Genomic DNA, 21,622 nt, shown 5'->3' with positions numbered 1-21,622 from the left:
TTTTAGGCAGTACGAGACTGAAAACAAAAGCCAAAAGGAAACTACAACTAAACACTAAATCCTAGGAACAGATTCTTGTTCAACATCACTCACGCCCTGTGGCTGCATTTGGATCCTTCTCCTCTTTCCACTGCCATTGCAGATCATGACACTTTAACTTTGTATGCAAAGCAAATTTTGAAAAATTTATAGTCTTACACTTGAGGTGTTCTTTATCTTTACCTTCAATGTCTCTGTCCAGAAAATTGAGCTGCATCCACAGAAGAGAGGTCTAAGAGATGAAGACTCTGATTACCGTTCAACCTTAAACGTCTATATAATATAAGTTTCCTTTAATTTCTGAGGAATTTTACAGTAAATCTGGCTGAAACTTGGCACACAGGTACAGTAGGTGTCCCAGAGGAGGGATGTGTTGAAAGTTGGACCTCAACTACTCAGGATGATTTTTAATGAATTTTTGAAAATTGACATAATTCTATTGTATTGACTGTATTGAATTGAATATAAGTTTCCTTTAATTTCTGAGGAATTCTACAGTAAATCTGGCTGAAACTTGGCACACAGGTACAGTAGGTGTCCTAGAGGAGGGATGTGTTGAAAGTTGGACCTCAACTACTCAGGATGATTTTTAATGAATTTTTATACAAAGCGAAAAGGCGCCACCGTAAAGACTGGTGTAAAAGCGCAAGGAAATTTATGCGGCGGATAGCAGGCGGCTGGCTTGACCGCGGCTCACAAATGACGGCTCACTTTACCGCGGTGCTTGTACAGGTGTGAACACCTTAATCGCGGTTCGGACCTCCGGACCAAAACCACCACACCGAGACTATTTGGAGGTTCTAAACAGACGTGATCTGAGCCAACTACCTGGTGTACGCTGCAATTTGGAGCTAAACGCTTTCCAGAAGCCGTAAAGGCTTTACATTCCGGGGTGCGGTAAGATACGTTATACGTACAGAGTTCAAACTGTCACTTGAGACTACCGACTAACCATAAAGTTTATGTAACCCATTTCTGACTCATCTGACCAGCTGACTAAACATTCTCACGTGGTTTGTAATGACTTGTTCAACAGGAAAGCTACAGGTCGTCACAAAAAAGTGAAGACATGGAGACAGTATACAGTGTCCTCGGGTTGGAGTGGATAGACTTCAGCAGCATTTTGATATTCCTGTGTGTTTTTTTGCTCCTGGCTGATTTTTTGAAGAACAGAGTGCCGAGAAATTTTCCTCCTGGACCCTGGGCACTTCCTTTCATCGGCGATCTTCATCGCATCAGACCTGACAGATTTCACCTGCAATTCGCAGAGGTATGACCTATTTTCACAATTTATTTTCAAACGCTTAGAATTTCACATTAGTTTTACATGGCGAAATGGACCTCCGTCTCTCTAGCTCAGAGACAAAAGGCTTCAAAACCCAGACCGCAGCCATGTGAGCCCTCGGTGTGGAGTTAAAGTCAGCTGCACTGCCAGCTTCCCCTACAATGTTGTTGCGCTTTTCTTACTCATATTATGGTACGGGTGCCGACTGTTTCACGATTTAACTGCTCAATCCACTTCGAGTTTTGAAATATTAGAAACTCGTGTGTGTGTGTGTGTGTGTGTGTGTGTGTGTGTATATATATATATATATATATATATATATATATATATATATATATATATATATATATACCCTTATCCCCAACTAAATAAAATTGCAGTACTACAGTACTTAATGTTTAAAAGTCTATTTTTTCATGTTAACTGTTAGGTGTTGCAAATATTTCATTGGATTCTTACTTTGTGGGCCACCCCCACTTTTCCTCTTCTGGCTCACAGCTCAGTGAGCTGTAGTGTTTCACTGAAAATTATAGATGGAGAGATAGATCAATACTGCATTGTTGTGTTACAGCAGCATGATGAAGAGTGAAAATAGTACAGTCTACAAAAAATGTCAAACAAAAATTCCCACCTACCCTCGATACACTAAGTGTAGTGTGATAGGAATTATCTACCTGTTGCAGCATGCTCCACTCCTAAAGGGTTGGTAAGCAAACTGTTGTTTTTTCAGTGCCTTTAATACCTTCCAAACAGTTCTGCGGAGAGGCAAGCTGTTCAGTATGGGTGTCTCCACTTCTACTGTCTTCTGGATTGCAGTGGGTCTATGCCCATCAAGTGGAGTGAGCCTTAAGTTTCTGTACCTTATTGTACCATCTCTAGTGCAATACCCCCACCCAAATTCCTCAGAGAAGCGGCCTCTCCCTATATATCTGTTAGTGTCTGAGTGTAACTACCTAAATCCAAAAGTATTCTACAATACATATCTGTGTGCAGTAAAGGATAAAACATAAATGTATGATATAAAAGACGAGGTAATTGTATAACATAAAATAATGGGGATTTAGTCAAGTCAAGTCAAGTCAAGTCAAGTCAACTTTATTTGTCAATTCTGCCACATGTACAGGACATACACAGAATAGAAATTGCGTTACTCTCAAACCCTAGTGATTAGAAAAATGCAAATAAAATAATTAAAAAGTAAAAATTTAAATAAATACAATACAATTTTACGTATAACAAAAAAAGCTATGCAATATACAATATACAATATTCAAGTAAGAAGGCATAGTGGTGCAAAATAGGCAAATAGTGCAAATGGAGATTTAGTAGTGTACGGTAAGAGATAGTGTAACAGCAAAGTCTTATGAGGTAAGACAAGCATGCATACAAGCATTAAAAATAAATAGATTCTAACAGTATACATAAGAATAATATATTTAAACAAATTTACTGCTTAGAGCAACACTTTATTTTCACATTTAAAATTTTATGTTGAAACATAAAGTTTTAGACATTTTATGTTTACGTGACATTTTAGAGGGACTATACGACGTTTTTGGGGAAGCCCCTGTGAAAAATATTTACTGAAGTGCAAATAATGGACTATTCTATGTTCCTTTTATTCCCTGTTATTTTGCAGGTTGACCTGGTTTTTGCCTTTAGCATCCTGACGTTTTAATTTCAGAACTGTAATATGTTATTTAAACCCATAAAAACTGAATTATAGATGCCTATCAACCATCTGGCAGTGGGTTAAAATTACCCATTCTTCCCATGTAAACAATATCTGCCTCCTTTTTTTTCTTTTGCTGGGGCAAGGTCCCTGCAATAATACAACCACAACAACGCCTCTATGAGCAAGCTCTTGGCAATGAGAAAGAAAAATTCCATTTTAACAGGAAGAAATCTCCTGAGGAACCAGGCTTGAGGAGGGGCAACCATGTGCCTCGAACAGCTAGGGGTGAGGGGGGGGGAGACAGGACAAAAACACAGTGTGCAAGAGATTCAGATTTAATTGATCACTAATTATTAAATGCAAAATGATGTATAAATACACAGTTTTCATACGCACAACATTACCTGTCCACTCTCTGTGTTCAGTTTGCAGAGAAATATGGAAAGATTTTCAGCCTTCGACTCTTTGGCGGAAGACTTGTGGTGCTTAATGGCTACAAACTTTTGAGAGATGTGCTGGTCCAACAAGGAGAAGACTTCATAGATCGGCCCACATTACCCTCATTTGAAAACTTACTTGGAAATAATGGTGGTTTTTTTTGTTTGTTTGTTTTTTGTTCAAAAGAATCTCCCTTATAATTAATGCCCGAACAGCATTAGAACTGCCAAAATAGGGATATTAAGATGTTCTAATTAGTTTCTATTACCTGTGTGTGTGTGTGTGTGTGTGTGTGTGTGTGTGTGTGTGTGTGTGTGTGTGTGTGTGTGTGTGTGTGTGTTCAAAGGTCTTCTGATGTCAAATGGGTATCAGTGGAAGCAACAGAGGAGATTTACTCTTCATACACTCAAAAACTTTGGTCTGGGCAAGAAGACCCTGGAGTTATCCATCCAGCAGGAGTGCCAGTATCTCACAGAAGCTTTTGCAGATCACCAAGGCATAAAAATATCACACTGTTTTTCACATATTTTTCTGTTTGATACATATGCATCATTTTGTGTTTCTTACAACTTTCCAACAGACAAGCATGCATTAAGAGGGGCTGATGGCGCGATATGGCAGCCTCGCTTCTGTCAGTCTGCCCCAGGGCAGCTGTGGCTACAACTGTAGCTTGCCTCCACCAGTGTATGAATGTGAGAGTGAATGAATAGTGGCATTGTAAAGCGCTTTGGGTGCCTAGAAAAGCGCTATATAAATCCAATCCATTATTATTATTATTATTATTATTATTATTATTATTATTATTATTATTATTATTATTATTAAAGCATTAGTGTAATCATCAGACATTGCGAAACATCATTACTCTTGCAGAGCTGAAACAAGCCTTATTCACATTGTACTCTTTATTTTACAGGAAAGCCTTTTAATGCCCAGCCACTGTTAAACAACGCTGTGTCAAACATCATCTGCTGTTTGGTATTTGGGGATCGATTTGAGTACACTGATGAGCAGTATCAGTCTATTCTTAGTGACTTCATTGAGATGGAACGCCTACAGGGAACCATAGGGACACAGGTAAACCCCTTTTAGACACGTGTCAAGAATACATAAAAATTACAAACATCTCCTTATTGAATCAAATGTATTGATCAGCGCCTCTAGAAATAATTTTGCTACTCAGGAGCCATATTTGGAAATTGTATTAATCATTATCTAGATTAGAAAAGGTTTGTTGGCTTTGCTCCAAAATAAGGTTTGGAAAGATTTTATTTTTCCCTGGACATTAGATTTCTATAACCATCTTAGGAGCTGTGGGATTCCCCAACACATGTTAATTCAGGGTCCTTTGAGTACCATAGAGAAATACACAGGTAGAAATGTCACAGTTGTTACCAGACCATCATATAATTTGGTAACTGTCTTTCTGTTCTGTAGATGTACAACACAATGCCCTGGCTGGTGAAGTGGCTGCCCGGACCTCATCAGAAGATATTAACTTTGACGAAACACGTAACTGATTTCATAAAAACAAAAATCAGAGAACACATAGAAAACTTTAACCCAGCATCACCGAGAGATTACATCGATGCTTTTCTCACAGAAATGGGAGAGGTGAGTGGTGTGCTGTGTTTTCCTTTTTGCATTTCAAATGAAATATGTCAACAGTTATTTATTCCTGTCTCTGGTAGGAGGGCAGTGATTCAGTTTTTGATCACAGCAGTTTAAGTGCATGCACTATGGACCTGTTTATTGCTGGAAGTGAAACTACAACCACTACTTTACACTGGGGACTACTTTACATGATCTTCTACCCTGACATACAAGGTGTGCATAATATCCACCATGCCTGCATTTGCTGTAATTATCTTGCTATCACATATTTATTGTTAGTGGTATTAGGATTTTTTTTCCAGCCATCTTTGCAGCATAGTTTTGAATTTTCTAAGTTTTAAAAATTTATTTTAAATTTATCAGTTTCAGTTATCACTTTTTTGTTTTCACATTTTCTGTTAATTTAAAATGAGTAGAACTTGTAAGGGAACAAGAAGACCAGAATCAGGATGACAATGTCAAAACCATGTGTGAAGGTATTTGAGTGATTGTCCTGTAGACTCCTTATACTTGCTGTGTTAACAAAGAGCAACTTAACAAAGACAATTTTTTACTTTTCTGAGTTTATTCTTGATAGCTTTAAAAGCACACAGTCGTTTCAGTTAGTTTACTTTGTTTATTTTTAAACTTGTTTCCTGTTTTCACTCCGCAGAGAGAGTCCAGGCTGAGATCGATGCTGTGATTGGTTCATCCAGACAGCCGTCTATGGCTGACAGAGAAAACATGCCCTATACTGATGCGGTCATCCATGAGATCCAGAGAGTGGGCAACATTATCCCCTTGAATCTGGCTCACAGTGCAATCAAGGACACCACAATTGATAAGTACACAATCCCAAAGGTACACAATCTGCAACAAGTGTTTGTGCCTTTTTTTTTCCTAGTAAAGTTTTCTGGCTTATTCTTGAATTAAAAACATTTTAACCTCTAGGCAAAAAGCAAACAGACAAAGAAACAAACAAGCAAAAAACAACTGATTATCACGTTGTTTCTAAGTGATCAGTTTTTGTGTCATACTTCTTCAGGGAACTATAATCCTGGCTTCACTTGACTCGGTCCTACATGATGAGTCAATGTGGGAAACTCCACACTCTTTCAACCCCGAACACTTTCTGGACCAGGATGGTAAATTTCGCAAGAGAGAGGCCTTCCTTCCATTTTCTGCAGGTTGGTTGGAAGTTAAAACCTCTTGTTCTACTCTAAAAAGAGCAAAATGAAACCCAATACTGTATTTCCTTGTAATCGTCTTGCCACCACAATGTCTTTATTTGCCTAAGCAATTTTTTACATATCGTTGGTTGGTAGGCCATAGGTGTTCACTGTAACCTTAGTTTGTTCCAGAGGTGCACTAATAATATGTGGTACGATTTAATATTTTGTAAATTATCTGAATAACGCTGTCTTATGCATTCTCAGGTAAGCGTGTGTGTATTGGGGAACAGCTGGCCAGGATGGAGTTATTCCTGTTCTTTGCCTCCCTCCTTCAGAGGTTTTCATTCTCTGCACCTGCTGGAGAGCAGCCCAGTCTGGAGTTCCAGCTGGGAGCCATTCGCTGTCCCAAACCTTACCGCCTCTGTGCTGTACCACGTTAAACCATGAATTATCACAAACTAAAAATGTCTGATTCTCAGCTTGATACATCACTCCTTTATTACATGTTTCATCTAATGCAGTTTAGTTTTTGTTCTTGTAGTCCAGTAGACCTTTTTGACAAACCTTTACAATGTAAATCTATTCTACTCTAACAGAAATTTCTAAAAATGTTAAACCACTGAAAAACTGAGATTAGTTCATCCTTTTTACTCTGACATTAAGGCAAGTGAAATAATGGAGTTGGTCTCTGTTCTGTTTAAGGATTTCAGAGTATATGATACCTGCCTGGTTCATTGCTTTTACAAGTAAAGTGGATTCTGTCCCTTTTAAGGACAATCAAAGTAATCTGTTAGAAAACTTTCCACTGTATTTGAAGGCTTACAGAATCATTTCTTCTAAATTGTTACGTTAGCTGAAATGAATGTTAATTCTGAACAATTACCATTAAAAAAAATCTCAAGCATAACTTTTCATTTCTCTTTACACCATTAATACACAGTCAAAGTCGTTTGCTTTACCTGAAGTGTGTTTGACGTTAGAGACGGAAAATGACAAGTAAGAGAAAATGAAAAAAATCTAGGGTGGCAAGAGTAGAGAGAGCATTGAGATCCTTTTAGAAATGCTTCTAAAACTAATCATTTGAAATGTAAAAATATATGAGCAACAGGTGTGCCATGATGGTTGCAATACCAAAAAAGTATAGAATACATGGTATGAAGGACTTTATTTGGATCATGACTTCCTTGTCATTGTGAGAGTGTTTGGGCTGCAACGTCTTTGTTAAGATCCTCTTGCAAAAGCTGTCCAGAAGGGAGCTTGGACTGGAGGATCCTGCACTACTGTCAGCTTTGCAGGAAATGGATGAACTGGTCACAGGAGCTGGAGCACTCCACTGCCAGATGCTTAAATCCTTCTGACATTGGTGACATCACAGGAGCACAATTACTTAATTTATAGATGTAAATGAAGTAGACTATGGCTCGATGACCTCACATTCTGGGCTCCTTGCTTATAAATGTGGGCTAATGTTGTAAAAACCTCAGCATAAATAAGCATCACTGTCAATTTAGTCCAAACTTGCTCTATCTGGCTTAGGCGACTTATTAGGTTCAGCTCAATTTGATCCAAAGGAATCTAGCTATGTGCCATGCCATGCTTATAATTCCTCTTTGTTAGATCAATGCAATTTGTTATACATTTGCTTGAACCAAACACAAACTACAGCTGTTCCAAAATGCGGCACCACACTCATATTTAAGCTTCTCTTCACTGGCTTTACCTAGTGATTATAGAACTAGTTTTAAGAGTTTTTTGTTGACCTTTAAAGCTCTCTATGAGCTTCAGCCAAAGTATATTTATCACATCTCCTGTCATCGTACACCACTGGTCATAAACTAAGGCCATGAGCCAAGGCTCTGCTGGTTGTCCCACAGTTCAGGTGAGAATCAAGACTAACCGAACCTTTTCCATCAGGGCAACCATTCCTGTGAAAAACCTCCCTGAGAAGTTTAGATATGTTTTCTTTCCTTTCATCACCTTCTCCAGTGATCAATTTTAATTTGATCATTCTTACTGTATTTGAATAACTTTATACTTGCTTTTAATTTAAAATTTTTGAATCTTCTTTATTCCTCACTCATCTCCTTGTGCTGCCAGCATTTATATCACTAAATAAATTTAAAAAATTAAAAAAAAATCCTTTCCATTGGTTGGAGAGCAGCTAAAAAATAGAATGATAGCCAAGGAGTACAAAACCCGCAGTGTGGTGATCAAGAACATTTCATTTATTTACAATAAAAACAAGCCTGGGCCTTAAAAAACAACAACCAGGGCTAAAAATCACCAAGCTGCCATTTAAACATTACATGGGTGCAACAGTCTTAACATAAATATTGTAGGAACATCCCAGCATTCACCGGTTGTGTCTCACTGGGAAAGGTCTTTTACTGGGTCCACATCCAACACTAGTTCAAACAATTCCATGGCCAATCCAAGGTCTCTTAAAGGAATTTAAAAAGGAAACTCATTCATAATCTTCGTGTAGCCTTTTTGCAAGCAATAACGTCCCACATGTGAAAACACTAAAAATAACCCCACCATTACCAGCTTTTATTTTGAAGTCCAGATGCGCAAACACGAGTCTTTCCTTCACCTTTGTGTTTAAGGAAGTCCACCCATTTATCTGATCGCACTTTGTTTCGTGGTAGCATCACAGTTAAAACACTGCAGTAATCCAGCATTCCACATTAAGAACTTTAAATGGAGACATTATACAGTGTTCTTGGCTTGGAGTGGATAGATGGGAGGAGCATTTTAATATTTCTCTGTGTTTTCCTGCTGTTGTCTGATATTTGGAAGAACAGAGTGCCGAAAAACTTCCCACCTGGACCGTGGGCTCTCCCGTTTCTCGGTGACATTCATCGCATCAGGCCTGATAGAATACACCTGCAGTTCAGAGAGGTACTCGTGTTTACTATTAAGGGAATAGTGTTTTATTTGTAATATATTTATTTTCTTTCTTTGTTCCTTAAAAGTACGTTAAGATGTTAGTGGAGTAAAAATCAGATAAGGGTAGCTTTAATTACAAAAATGTTTTATTTATGGTTATATTAATGGATAATAGGTATTGATTTGTAAAATCAATTCAATTTTATTTATATAGCGCCAAATCACAACAACAGTCGCCTTAAGGTGCTTTATATTGTACAGTAGATCATAGAATAATAGATACAGAGAAAAAACCAACAATCATATGACCCCCTATGAGCAGCACTTTGGCGACAGAGGGAAGGAAAAACTCCTATTTAACAGGAAGAAACCTCCGGCAGAACCAGGCTCAGGCAGGGGCGGGGCCATCTGCTGCGACTGGTTGGGGTGAGAGAAGGAAAACAGGATAAAGACATGCTGTGGAAGAGAGACAGAGGTTAATAACAGATATGATTCGATGCAGAGAGGTCTATTCACACACAGTGAGTGAGAAAGGTGACTGGAAAGGAAAAACTCAATGCATCATGGGAATCCCTGGCAGCCTACGTCTATTGCAGCATAACTAAGGGAGGATTCAGGGTCACCTGGTCCAGCCCTAACTATATGCTTTAGCAAAAAGGAAAGTTTTAAGCCTAATCTTAAAAGTAGAGATAGTGTCTGTCTCCCGAATCCAGACTGGAAGCTGGTTCCACAGAAGAGGGGCCTGAAAACTGAAGGCTCTCCCTCCCATTCTACTTTTAAATACTCTAGGAACAACAAGTAGGCCTGCAGTGTGAGAGCGAAGTGCTCTAATAGGGTGATATGGTACTACAAGGTCATTAAGATAAGATGGGGCCTGATTATTTAAGACCTTGTATGTGAGGAGCAGGATTTTGAATTCTGGATTTAACAGGAAGCCAATGAAGGGAAGAACAGGATAAATATGCTCTCTCTTTCTAGTCCCTGTCAGGACTCTTGCTGCAGCATTTTGGATTAACTGAAGGCTTTTCAGGGAGTTTTTAGGACATCCTGATAATAATGAATTACAGTAGTCCAGCCTGGAAGAAATAAATGCATGAACTAGTTTTTCAGCGTCACTCTGAGACAGGATATTTCTAATTTTAGAGATGTTGCGCAAATGGAAGAAAGCAGTCTTACATATTTGTTTAATATGTGCATTGAAGGCATGTCCTGGTCAAAAATGACTCCAAGGTTCCTCACAGCGTTACTGGTGGCCAAGGTAATGCCATCCAGAGTAAGAATCTGGTTAAATACCATATTTCTAAGATTTTCAGGGCCGAGTAAAATAACCTCAGTTTTATCTGAATTAAGAAGCAAAAGGTTAGCGGCCATCCAGCTCTTTATGTCTTTAAGACATTCCTGCAGTTTAACTAATTGGTGTGTGTTATCTGGCTTCATGGACAGATAGAGCTGGGTGTCATCTGCATAGCAGTGAAAATGTATGCTATGTCTTCAAATGATACTGCCTAAGGGAAGCATGTATAATGTAAACAGAATTGGTCCTAGCACTGAACCCTGTGGAACACCATAATTGACCTTAGTGTGTGAAGAGGACTCTCCATTTACATGCAGAAATTGGAGTCTATTAGATAGATATGATACAAACCACTGCAGCGCAGTACCTGTAATACCTACAGCATGTTCTAATCGCTCTAATAGGATATTATGGTCAACAGTATCGAATGCTGCACTGAGGTCTAGCTGTTGGATGAGAGCTGCTCCATCCAAATTGGGATGGATGCCGTCTCTCCTAACAAGAACTGAAAGAACTGAATATAAATAACTTGAGCTTATTATACAATATGATACTACAGTATATTTCTAGCTAATTTTCTCTTTCTCTCAATAAAACTTTCTTTAAAGATATGACACATCTTGGGGTCACCCTGAAAGAAAAGCAGATATGAAATGTATAAATTACATTCGAGGTCAAAATATGACAAGATATTTGGCTGCAAATGCATTTGCATAACAACAAAAACAATAAATAACAACAAATTTTACTATTGAGCTTTCAGGTTTACAAACAAAATGCTGGCATGCATGGATATAAATGCTACCAAAAACATAACCTCCTCCGAAGAGTTAATAATAAAGTATCCAAGAATTAAAGGAGCATCTTTTTTCAATACCCATTACTTTTCCACAGTGGAAGAATATTTGTAATATGGATAGTAAAAGGACCTTCACCTTTTAAAGTACTAAGGACAAGTTCAGGGAAGTTGCCATTTAAAACTCTGGCAATCATTAACTCAGTGAACTTTATCTACAGTTGCCTTTATTCACACAAGAGAGAAGGTTTGTTGCTTGAGTTTGGTTTTTGAAGACCACCTCAAGAGGGTTCAGTCAGAGCTGCATTTTCAGTTATATTCTCTTTTTAAATATTTTCTCATGTGTTTGCAGTTTGGGTTCTTGTTAAGAGATATAATATTAATGAGGCAACATTGCTGCAATCTTATAGTATCTGTAGTAAGGATGTAGAAGCAGTATTAATTCTCTGAGTACTGTTGAACCACAACATCTGCCTGCTGTCTTTGTTCAGTTTGCAAAGAAATATGGAAACATTTTCACCATCAGAATCTTTGGTGGAAGAACCGTGGTCATTAATAGCTACAAGTTTGTGAAAGAAGCCCTGGTCCAGCAAGGAGACGACTTCATAGATCGACCCACCGTACCACTGTTTGAAGAATTATTTGGCAATGAAGGTTCTGTTTTTCTCTTTTTTCACTGAAAAAAAAGATATTTAGTTAGTGTTGAATACAGTGAACAGCATAATTGAGACACCAAATCAGAGCTGTAAGCATGTAGCTAGTGTTTGTTACATTCAGTCTAATATTGTGTATTTGTGTGTTCAAAGGTCTTGCGATAGCAAATGGTTATCCATGGAGGCAGCAGAGGAGATTTGCTCTTCATACCCTAAGAAACTTTGGTCTTGGCAAGAAGACCCTGGAGTTATACATCCAGCAGGAGTGCCAGTATCTCTCAGAGGCTTTCACAGAACACCAAGGCATGAAAAAGACATCTATGCTTTTTTCCGAAGAGTCCAAAGATCACCACCTTTCTCTGCGATAGAACTGAAGTTATGAGGCTTATTGCCACCATTCAGTAGAGTTTACCTACTGTTATGACATGGGTACTTGTCCCCCATGTGTCAGGGGGCTTTGTCTGTGACCCAGCATTTTGAGGTCTTAGTTCTTTTGTGAATTCAATGTGTTTTGGAAAGTTTTAGTTTTCTCTTATTTAGTAGTTCTATGCTTTGGCTGTATGTTTTGTCATATTTATTCCCATGTTGTCTGGGCAAGGTGTCTCATCTCCCCTTCCTGTTTACATGCCTTCTCATGTTCTGTTCCATGTCTCCCCTCTCTGTTATGTTTGTCCATGTATGTTTCTTCAGCCCAACCTCTCACCTCATGGTCCATGGATGTCATGTTTCTCTAGTCTTGGGTTTCTCATGTTCATTTGTAGGTTTATAGTTAGAGCTTTTCCTTGTCCTGCGCTAGTTTTTCCCCCCAGGTTAAGTTATTGTGTAGTTTTTCACCTTTGTTTGCTTGTGCTTTTGTTTTTGTTGTAGTTATCAGCCAAACTAAATGGCTCGCTTTTTGTTAAATTTTAGTCCTGTCCCTTGTGTATCTGCTTTTGGGTCCGCTCCTCAGACACATTAACCAGGACACTATATTTTCTGTCTTCATTTACAGGAAAGCCATTTAATGTCCAGCTACTGATAAATAATGCTGTGTCAAATATCATCTGCTGTTTGGTGTTTGGGAATCGATTTGAGTACACTGATCAGCAGTACCAGTCCATTCTTCATAACTTCAAAGAAGTTGTGCGCTTACAGGGAAGCATTTCAATACAGGTGAACCTCTTCCTACCGTGCTACATCATGCAATGATCACATTACATCACGATTTATCGAAAATGCACAAGCCAAATTTAAGCGTCTTAAATAACTAAAATGTGCAAATTAAATAACTGTAATTAAATATTGTGACTATAAAATGACATCTTTGTCATCGTTGTCAGCTTTGGTGGAGTGTGCATCCTGTCTCATTAAAACAAAAACAAACAAAAAAAAGTTTGCTGAATTTGCCCTCTAATATATTGCAATTATATTTCTACCACCACTTCTGCTGCTGTGGAATCCTTCGCTAGATTTTTATTCATAATTTTCCGAATGCACAGCTTCATATGTGGAGCACACAGCCACATGAATATTTATCCAGTCATTAAATATGGATTAATCTATCTTCCTATAGTGTAGATGTACAACATAATTCCCTGGCTGATGAAGTGGCTACCTGGACCTCATAAGACAATTTTCACTCTGACACAAGAGATAAAGGACTTCGTAGATATCAGGATCAGAGAACACAGAGAAATCCTTGACCCAGCGTCACCGAGAGACTATATTGATGCCTTTCTTATAGAAATGGCAAAGGTGAGTGTTGTGCTCGATCTCTATTATGTTTGTTCGTTTTGGTCTTGTAATGAAGTTTGATAACAGATTTTAATTTCTGTTGTTTGGACCGTTGATAGAACGAGGAGAAAGATTCAAGTTTTTCTCTCAGTAACTTACACGCTTGCACCATGGACCTGTTTTTTGCTGGAACTGAAACTACTGCCACTACTTTACGTTGGGGGTTGCTTTACATGATCTACTACCCTGATATACAAGGTATGTATGTAATACTCAACGGCACCTTGTATTTTGTCATGTCAAATTTTTGTTTAGAAATAATAAAAATTCTGTTAGTTTCCAGAGAAGATCTAATTCTTTAACTTTAGTTTCTGTTACTCTAAAATGTGCAACTGTATTCTTTCTTTTAATATAAAACAGCAGTATATATCAGGAAACAAGAAGTCCAGCATATGTGTGACAATATAAAATCTGCATTTTGTAAAGATGGCAGATTAACATTTATATTTTCACTTTTTAATAGATATATGCTCGATTGTCTCCTCTTGCTTGTTGTGTTGACAAAGGTTAACTAATTCACAAATGCTAAAACTAAAAATATATTTCCTGTTCATGTTTCTGTTTATATTTCATAGTTTATTAAGTAGTCCAGTAATCCAGTATTGGTATTAATGACTTGGAATGTCTTTTTTTACACTCACTTTTAGTTTCTCACTTAGTGTTAGGTTACTGTAATAACCTTGATACACACTCTGATTGTGTCCTGTTTTCACTGTGCAGAGAGAGTTCAAGCTGAGATCGATGCTGTGGTCGGTTCGTCCAGACAGCCCTCTGTGAGTGACCGAGAAAACATGCCCTATACTGATGCTGTCATTCATGAGATTCAGAGAATGGCCAACATCATTCCTCTCAATGTGCTTCGTATGACAAGCAATGAAACTACAGTGGATAAATACACAATCCCAAAGGTACACAATCCATAATACTTTCTGGCAGCTAGCTGTAGACTAAAGTATTCCTTTTCTACCAATTCAACCACTTGAGGCTGACTTCAAAGGTCTTCAAAAGCAATATAGCCTATGACTGAGGGCATAATTCCTCTTTAATAAAATTGAATTTTAATTACTTTTACTTGAAATTAAAATGTAATTGTATTTACTGACAAATACTTAAAAATAGCCACACTAGAACAAAGAGGTAGCAAGTCAGATTTTTACAGGAAACACTGAAAAAATGTCAAAAGAAATTTAAATGTAGCTTGTCTAATATGAAGAGGAAGATTGTTCCAAAGCAACGGGGCCACAATAGAGAACGCCCGGTCTCCTCTGAGTTTCAGCCGTGACTTAGGGACTGAAGGGAATGAGTGGGAACATAAGGCTTCAACAAATCGGACAAATAGATGGTTGCCAAACCATTGAAAGATTCAAAAACAATTTTCATAATTTCCACTAGGGATCAATGAAGTATTCTGATTCTGATGAAAACCAATAAATGAACTTTAAACAGGATCCTAAATTCGATTGGAAGCCAATGTAGAGAGGCCAAAACCGGAGTGATGTGGTCGAATTTTCCTCTACCAGTTAAAAATCGAGCCGCAGCATTATGCACTAATTGTAAGTGTGACAAAGTGCCCAGCCCCTATTAAAATGGAATTACAGTAATCCAGGCGTGAAGTAATAAAAGCATGAATTACAATTTCTAAGTTACGTTTGGAGAGAAAAGGGCTTGACCTTCGATAGACGTCTGAGGTGGTAGAATGCTGATTTTATCACCCCATTCACGTGGTCATCAAAGGTAAGTGCAGAATCGATCTTTACTCCAAGATTTGTGATTGAACTCTTCAAATAAGAGGTCAAAACAGTGAAATTAACATCTGGAGGGTTGGAAAATCGATTTGGGCCAAATAAAATCGCTTCCGTTTTAAATAGCTCTTTTAGATCTTTTGACAATGTTACATGGCCTTTTTCCATCAGCTCACCTCACTAGCCTTTTAGCACCTAATAGTCCAGGCTCCATCCAACTCCTTTTAAACTGCCTTGAAGATTTCAAGGCTTGGATGGCTCTCAACCTTTTGAGCTTCAATGAAAGCAAAACAGAGGTAATTATATTCAGGCCTAATAATACCTCATGCACCCCACTTAATTATGGTTGGCTTGGGTCATACATCAAATAGAATGTCACAAATCTGGGAGTCATTATGGACTCTGATTTTAAATGTAATAAACAAATCAGCTCTGTCTTGAAAAAAGCTTTTTCCAGTTAAGGCAAATAGCAAAGCTTAAGTCAGTTTTGTCAAGGCGTGACTTAGAGAAAATAATGCATGCCTTTATCTAAACTCGGCTTGACTATTGCAATGCACTTTACGCTGGAGTCAGCCAATCATCCCTCTCACATCTTCAGCTTATTCAAAATGCTGCTGCCCGTCTCTTAACTGGTACACACAGGCACGAATATATCTTCCCTATCCTGTCCCCTCTTCTTTGGCTTCCTGTTTATCACAGAATGAATTTTAAAGTCCTAATCTTGACTTAGAAATGCCTAAACGGTCTTGCTCCTCCATACCTTTCTGATGTACTTCAACAACCAGATGATTTTGGTTGTCCCAAAAACTAGGCTGAAACTTAGAGGAGAACAAGCTTTTTCAATTGTGGCTCCCAAACTTTGGAATATGTTGCCTTTAAATGTTAGACAGGCATCTTCACTTCCTGTTTAAGTCTCTTTTCAAAACACATTTATTCAATAGCGTCTAGACTGGTGTGAGTTGATATGCTTTTTATGCTTTTATGTTTTATGTGTTTAAATGTGAATGTTTTTATCCTTCATTTTATCTATTGTTTTGTTCTTGTACAGCACTTTAGGCAAACTTTCTGATTTTTACCCCAAAACTTGATTCTGCTCATCTGGATGTAGCATTTTCAGTGGGAGAAACGTTTCGTCACTCATCCAAGTGAGTTATTCAGTCTCTGCTTACTGCAGGTTTCCCCAATCTTATAAACAGTACATTTACATTTGGATTTTGTTGAGAAGATGAGAGATGTCATTATGGAGGTGGATGAAACCATGGTCTCGTACGATGTTACATCTCTCTTCACTGTTACATCGTACGATGTTACATCGTGGCTCAAGAGTTGGGAGTTCGCCTTGTAATCGGAAGGTTGCCGGTTCGAGCCCCGGCTTGGATAGTCTCGGTCGTTGTGTCCTTGGGCAAGACACTTCACCCGTTGCCTACTGGTGGTGGTCAGAGGGCCCGGTGGCACCAGTGTCCAGCAGCCTCGCCTCTGTCAGTGCGCCCCAGGGTGGCTGTGGCTACAATGTAGCTTGCCATCACCAGTGTGTGAATGTGTGTGTGAATTAGTGGATGACTGGATATGTAAAACGCTTTGGGGTCCTTAGGGACTAGTAAAGCGCTATATAAATACAGGCCATTTACCATTCACTTGCATCCCAGTCACGGAAGCGTTGGAGGTAGTTTGTAAGAGATTACAGGATGACCCAAACCTCAGCAACAGAACCACTCTCAGCATTGACCAAGTGTGTTTGCTTTTGGAACTGTATCTTCATTCGGCCTACTTCACATACAAGGGTCAGTTCTACAGGCAGGAACATGGGTGTGCATGGGTTCCCCAGTTTCATCTATCGTGGCCAATTTATACATGGAAGAAGTGGAAAAGAGGGCTTTGCTATCCTACCCTGGAACACCACCAAGTCATTAGTTCAGATATGTGGATGACACCTGGGTGAAAATCAAATCTCAGGACGTACCACAATTCACGGATCACGTGGACCGACACATCAATTTCACCAGGGAGGATATGAAAAATGGCAGGTTAGCCTTCTAAGACTGTGAGATTTCCATCAGTAATGGGGAACATCTAAAAGCTGATTTGTACTGTAAACCTGCACATATGAATCGGTATTTAAGGTTTGATTCTCATCATCCACTGGAGCATAAACTGGGTGTCATCAGGACGCTACAACACAGAGACATAACACAATCCCCACAGACACAGCGACCAGGGAGGCAGAAGAACATCACATCAAGAAGTCCCTGAGTAAACGTAGTTATCCCAGCTGGACTTTTGTCAAAGATGGGAAGGCACCAAAAGAAAGCTCCAGCCGATCCAGGAGAGAAGGACAACTACTGCCTAAGTGAAAACGCTGGTTTGAACGCGGAGTCAAGGAGGCCATTTACGTGAAAAGGGAAAGACCACCTCTTAATCGAGGAGGGGGCCTAAGGGTACATCTTTCGCCATCGTACAATGCTGTGATTGCAGCCATTCCCCAACTGGCCTCCCAGCATATTGTTCCTTCAGTGGGCTGGTTTCAGTCATTATGTAAATGTACTGTTTATAAGACTGGGGAAACCTGCAGTCAGCTGAGACTGAAGAAGTCACTTGGATGAGTGATGAAATGTTTCTCCCACTGAAAATGCTACGTCCAGATGAAAAGAATCAAATTTTGGATATTTACTTACCTGGATGAGCATGCATCAAGATGTTTCTGTTTTTTTTAAATGCTATATAAATTGGATTTGGATTCTGTCATATGGCAAATTAAACCAATTTTCAGTAACAATTTAGATTTGTTTGTTTGTTTACTTGTTGGTTTTCCAATTTCAGTATCTCAGGTCTTAAGATTATTTTGTGGGGTTTTTGGGGTTTTTTTTGTTCAGGGTACCATGATACTGGCTACCCTGGACTCAGTCCTACACGATGAGTCAATGTGGGAAACTCCACACTCTTTCAATCCTCAACACTTTCTGGACAAGGATGGTAAATTTCGTAAGAGAGATGCTTTCCTTCCATTTTCTGCAGGTTTGTTGTACTCTTTTAGCCAAATGGCATGCATCCTTGGTTTGTTGCAGAAGTGTAGTAAAAAAAATTGTTTGAATAAAACTCATGACTTACTGTTTATTCTCAGGCAAGCGTGTGTGTCTTGGAGAACAGCTGGCCAGGATGGAGTTATTCCTGTTGTTTACTTCCCTCCTCCAAAGGTTTTCTCTTTCGCCACCTGCTGGAGAGCAGCCCAGTCTGGATTTCCAGTTGGGAGGCATGCGCTGTCCCAAACCTTACCGCCTCTGTGCTGTACCACGTTAAACCATCAACTATGGCAAACTGAAAATAAATCACTCCTTTATTACATTTATCATCTAATGCAGTTTAGTTTTTGTTCTTGTAGTCCAGTAGACCTTTTTCATTAACTTTTACAATATAAATCTATTGTACTCTAACAGAAATTACTAAAAATGTTAAACCACCAAAAAACTGAGATTAGTTTATCCTTTTTTTCTGACATTAAGGCAAGTGAAAGGATTGAGTCTCTGTTCTGGTTAACGATTTCAGAGATACCTGCCTGGTTCATTGCTTTTACAAGTAAAGTGGATTCTGTCCCTTTTAAGGACAATCAAAGTAATCTGTTAGAAAACTTTCCACTGTATTTGAAGGCTTACAGAATCATTTGTTCTAAATTGTTACTTTACCTGAAATGAATGTTAATTCTGAACAATTACCATTAAAAAAAATCTCAAGCTTGACTTTTCATTTCTCTTTACACCATTAACACACAGTCAAAGGTTTTTGTTTTACCTGAAGTGTGTTTGACGTTAGAGATAGAAAACGACAAGTAAGAGAAAATCTAGGGTGGCAAGAGTAGAGAGAGCATTGAAATCCTTTTAGAAATACTTCTAAAACTAATCATTTGAAATGTAAAAATATATGAGCAGCAGGTGTGCCATGATGGTTGCAATACCAAAAAAGTATAGAATACATGGTATGAAGTACTTGATTTGGATCATGACTTCCTTGTTGTGGGGAGAGTGTTTGGGCTGCAACTGGGCATCCAAACCTCTGTACCTCTGGGGTATTGTTTCTCTTTTAGTTCAATTTACAATACTTTAACTCTCCTTTAAGAATCTGGAGTTCTGTTGTCCTCTTTGTTAAGATCCTCTTGCAAAAGCTGTCCAGAAAGGAGCTTGGTCTGGAAGATACTGCACTACTGTCAGCTTTGCAGGAAATGGATAAACAGGTCACAGGAACTGGAGCACTTCTAGGTTGCCAGGTGCTTAAATCCTTCTGACATTGGTGACATCACAAGAGCACAATTACTTCATGTAAGTAAAGTAGACAATGGCACACTGACCTTATTCATATATAGCTGGGCTCCTTGCTTATAAATGTGGGCCAATATTGTAAAAACCCAGCATAAATAAGCATCACTGTCAATTTAGTCCAATCTTGCTCTATCTGGCTTAGGCGACTTATTAAGTTCAGCTCAGTTTGATCCAAAGGAATCTAGCTGCCATGCCATGCTTATAATTCCTCTTTGTTTGATCAATGCAATTTGTTATACATTTGCATGAACCAAACACGAACTACAGCTGGTCCCAAATGTGGCTGCCAGAAAAAGGAATTCCACAATTTATGACATATATATTCACATATATACTATGTAATCATATATACTCGCGTACACTATATATATATACCTACACTGGAGTGTTTTATATAACGGAATCATTGTGATAAGCATCTAACCTACATGTTTAAATCACAAGACCCACATATTTAGGTCAAATATTATCTACAATTACATTAATGAAGTGTGTGCCACTTGTTGTATGAGGACATGTTGACCAATACTGTCTCAAATGTAGTAATTAGGATCAATAAGTAACCTTTGGTTGTGTTATGGCCAACGGTGATAAGTCCAAAGAAAGGGTTAAATAAACTCAGCCCTGCTAAGATGCACCTGGGAGGCTATCTGCCCGTCTTCGCTGTCAGAAGGTGATGCATCACCCATCTTTAACCAATATAGTAAACAAACTTGGCCTGGCTGAGAGTGGACCTGGGACTCTTTTTGCCCGTCTCAGTTGACGAAGGCTGAGAAAAACCCTTCCTTAATGGATATAGTAGCATACCCCTGGCAGTAAACACCACAAAGTTGTCAGGAGGATTAATTGTTTTCGCTCTGCAGTTGCTTTGATATCTGTAGTTTTGCGGACTTTTGGACTCACTCTCCCTCAAAACTGTCAAAGTCTATTATGCTAACACAACTGTGTCACTAGCGATCAAGTAGCACATCTTAATATTTTACAGCTAGTCTAACTTCAGTAACCCTACAAGCATCACTACTGTTTAGCTTGCTGTCTTCCTCAATGTTCGCAGATAGCAGAGCTGTATATCTTAATTTTTTTCAGAAATCCCTTTCAGAACCTGGTATATTATGTTTAGGTGGAAACTAGCGAGCTAACTCCCTGCTAACTTCCAAATTTTATTAATCCTGTTTTCATGGATGCCTGGATGTTAAACTTAATTGTTACCTGTTACAGCAGCCACACTGATTAAAGATGAAAGAATTTAGACAGTTTGTAACTCCACAGTAATGTAATGCTGCAGTGTTTGTTTGATTTTGGGACCTGAAGCGGAATTTGGGCCCGGAAACGGCTAATGACGTCAGACTTAAAGACCAGATTGGATCTAAAAAGCTAGACATCCACATCGTTGGTGTAATAAGGTTATCATATTGGCTTCAAAATTTGCAACCAGACTTCTTTTTTTCTTTCCTCGTGTTCTACTTACATGAGTCAACCATGTTTTTTTAGAATTAAACATGCGTAATTGTTAGCTTGGTAGTTCGTATTCAGGCTTGACTGCCATTGAAAGGACTTAAATTGTGAAAAGAAAAAAAAACTTCCAAGCACACAAACAAGATGTTTGCTTGGAAGCTATATCATTGTTTTATTCAGCCACTTAATAATGCAGCACTCAATAGTTTGGCCTCTCCATCATTATGAAATGGTATAAAGTTACTGGACACTGTTTACATATCTACATATACATGTCTTTGTTCGCTTTTCTTTAGGAGGTGGGTTGGCTGTGCTGGTGGGTTATTCTTTGTTTTATGCAGGAAATAATTGTTTTTCCCTCACAATGTCAATCACCGATATTACTGATACAGTAATCAGTACTTCATACATAATTTTATGTGTAGCCTTTTTGCATGTAATAATGTACTATGTGTAAAAAAAACTGAAAATAACACCACCATTATCAGCTTTTATTTTGAAGGCTAGTCTT

The 21,622-nt window shown here is 38.5% G+C and overlaps 2 protein-coding genes across 4 annotated transcripts; both read left to right on the top strand.

Annotated features, from left to right (window-relative positions):
- Positions 1–693: 693 nt before the first annotated feature.
- On the top strand, positions 694–7,109 carry LOC101473625 (cytochrome P450 2J2). 3 transcript variants are annotated; one of them, XM_004554845.6, is made up of 10 exons: positions 694–931; positions 1,076–1,309; positions 3,425–3,587; positions 3,784–3,933; positions 4,354–4,514; positions 4,875–5,051; positions 5,129–5,264; positions 5,704–5,891; positions 6,076–6,217; positions 6,467–7,109. In XM_004554845.6, exons 2-10 carry the CDS (start codon positions 1,109–1,111, stop codon positions 6,640–6,642), a joined length of 1,494 nt encoding a protein of 497 aa, XP_004554902.2. In that variant the 5' UTR covers positions 694–931; positions 1,076–1,108; the 3' UTR covers positions 6,643–7,109. The 3 variants fall into 3 exon arrangements, with proteins under 3 accessions (XP_004554902.2, XP_004554901.2, XP_076736163.1); XM_004554844.6 differs by having other exon boundaries at positions 694–936; XM_076880048.1 differs by lacking the exons at positions 694–931; positions 3,425–3,587; positions 3,784–3,933 and having other exon boundaries at positions 1,177–1,309.
- Positions 7,110–8,811: 1,702 nt separating this feature from the next.
- LOC101473341 (cytochrome P450 2J4) lies at positions 8,812–19,076 on the top strand. Its single transcript, XM_004554843.3, has 9 exons — positions 8,812–9,103; positions 11,673–11,835; positions 11,988–12,137; positions 12,826–12,986; positions 13,392–13,568; positions 13,667–13,805; positions 14,328–14,515; positions 18,220–18,361; positions 18,468–19,076. Exons 1-9 carry the CDS (start codon positions 8,903–8,905, stop codon positions 18,641–18,643), a joined length of 1,497 nt encoding a protein of 498 aa, XP_004554900.2. The 5' UTR covers positions 8,812–8,902; the 3' UTR covers positions 18,644–19,076.
- The last annotated feature ends 2,546 nt before the right edge of the window (positions 19,077–21,622 follow it).

Source organism: Maylandia zebra, linkage group LG23 (genome assembly GCF_041146795.1).
Source record: "Maylandia zebra isolate NMK-2024a linkage group LG23, Mzebra_GT3a, whole genome shotgun sequence".
Lineage (NCBI taxonomy): Eukaryota > Metazoa > Chordata > Actinopteri > Cichliformes > Cichlidae > Maylandia > Maylandia zebra.
This window is presented reverse-complemented; position numbering and strand designations above follow the sequence as displayed.

Bases quoted from the DNA above. Each gene is read 5' to 3' on its own strand.
- LOC101473625 (XM_004554845.6), top strand. From the start codon at position 1,109: ATGGAGACAGTATACAGTGTCCTCGGGTTGGAGTGGATAGACTTCAGC. The intron at 3,588-3,783 runs GTGGTTTTTTTT...GTGTGTTCAAAG, and splicing joins AAACTTACTTGGAAATAATG to GTCTTCTGATGTCAAATGGG. The intron at 6,218-6,466 runs GTTGGTTGGAAG...ATGCATTCTCAG, and splicing joins CTTCCTTCCATTTTCTGCAG to GTAAGCGTGTGTGTATTGGG.
- LOC101473341 (XM_004554843.3), top strand. From the start codon at position 8,903: ATGGAGACATTATACAGTGTTCTTGGCTTGGAGTGGATAGATGGGAGG. The intron at 13,569-13,666 runs GTGAGTGTTGTG...GACCGTTGATAG, and splicing joins TTCTTATAGAAATGGCAAAG to AACGAGGAGAAAGATTCAAG. The intron at 14,516-18,219 runs GTACACAATCCA...TTTTTTGTTCAG, and splicing joins ATAAATACACAATCCCAAAG to GGTACCATGATACTGGCTAC.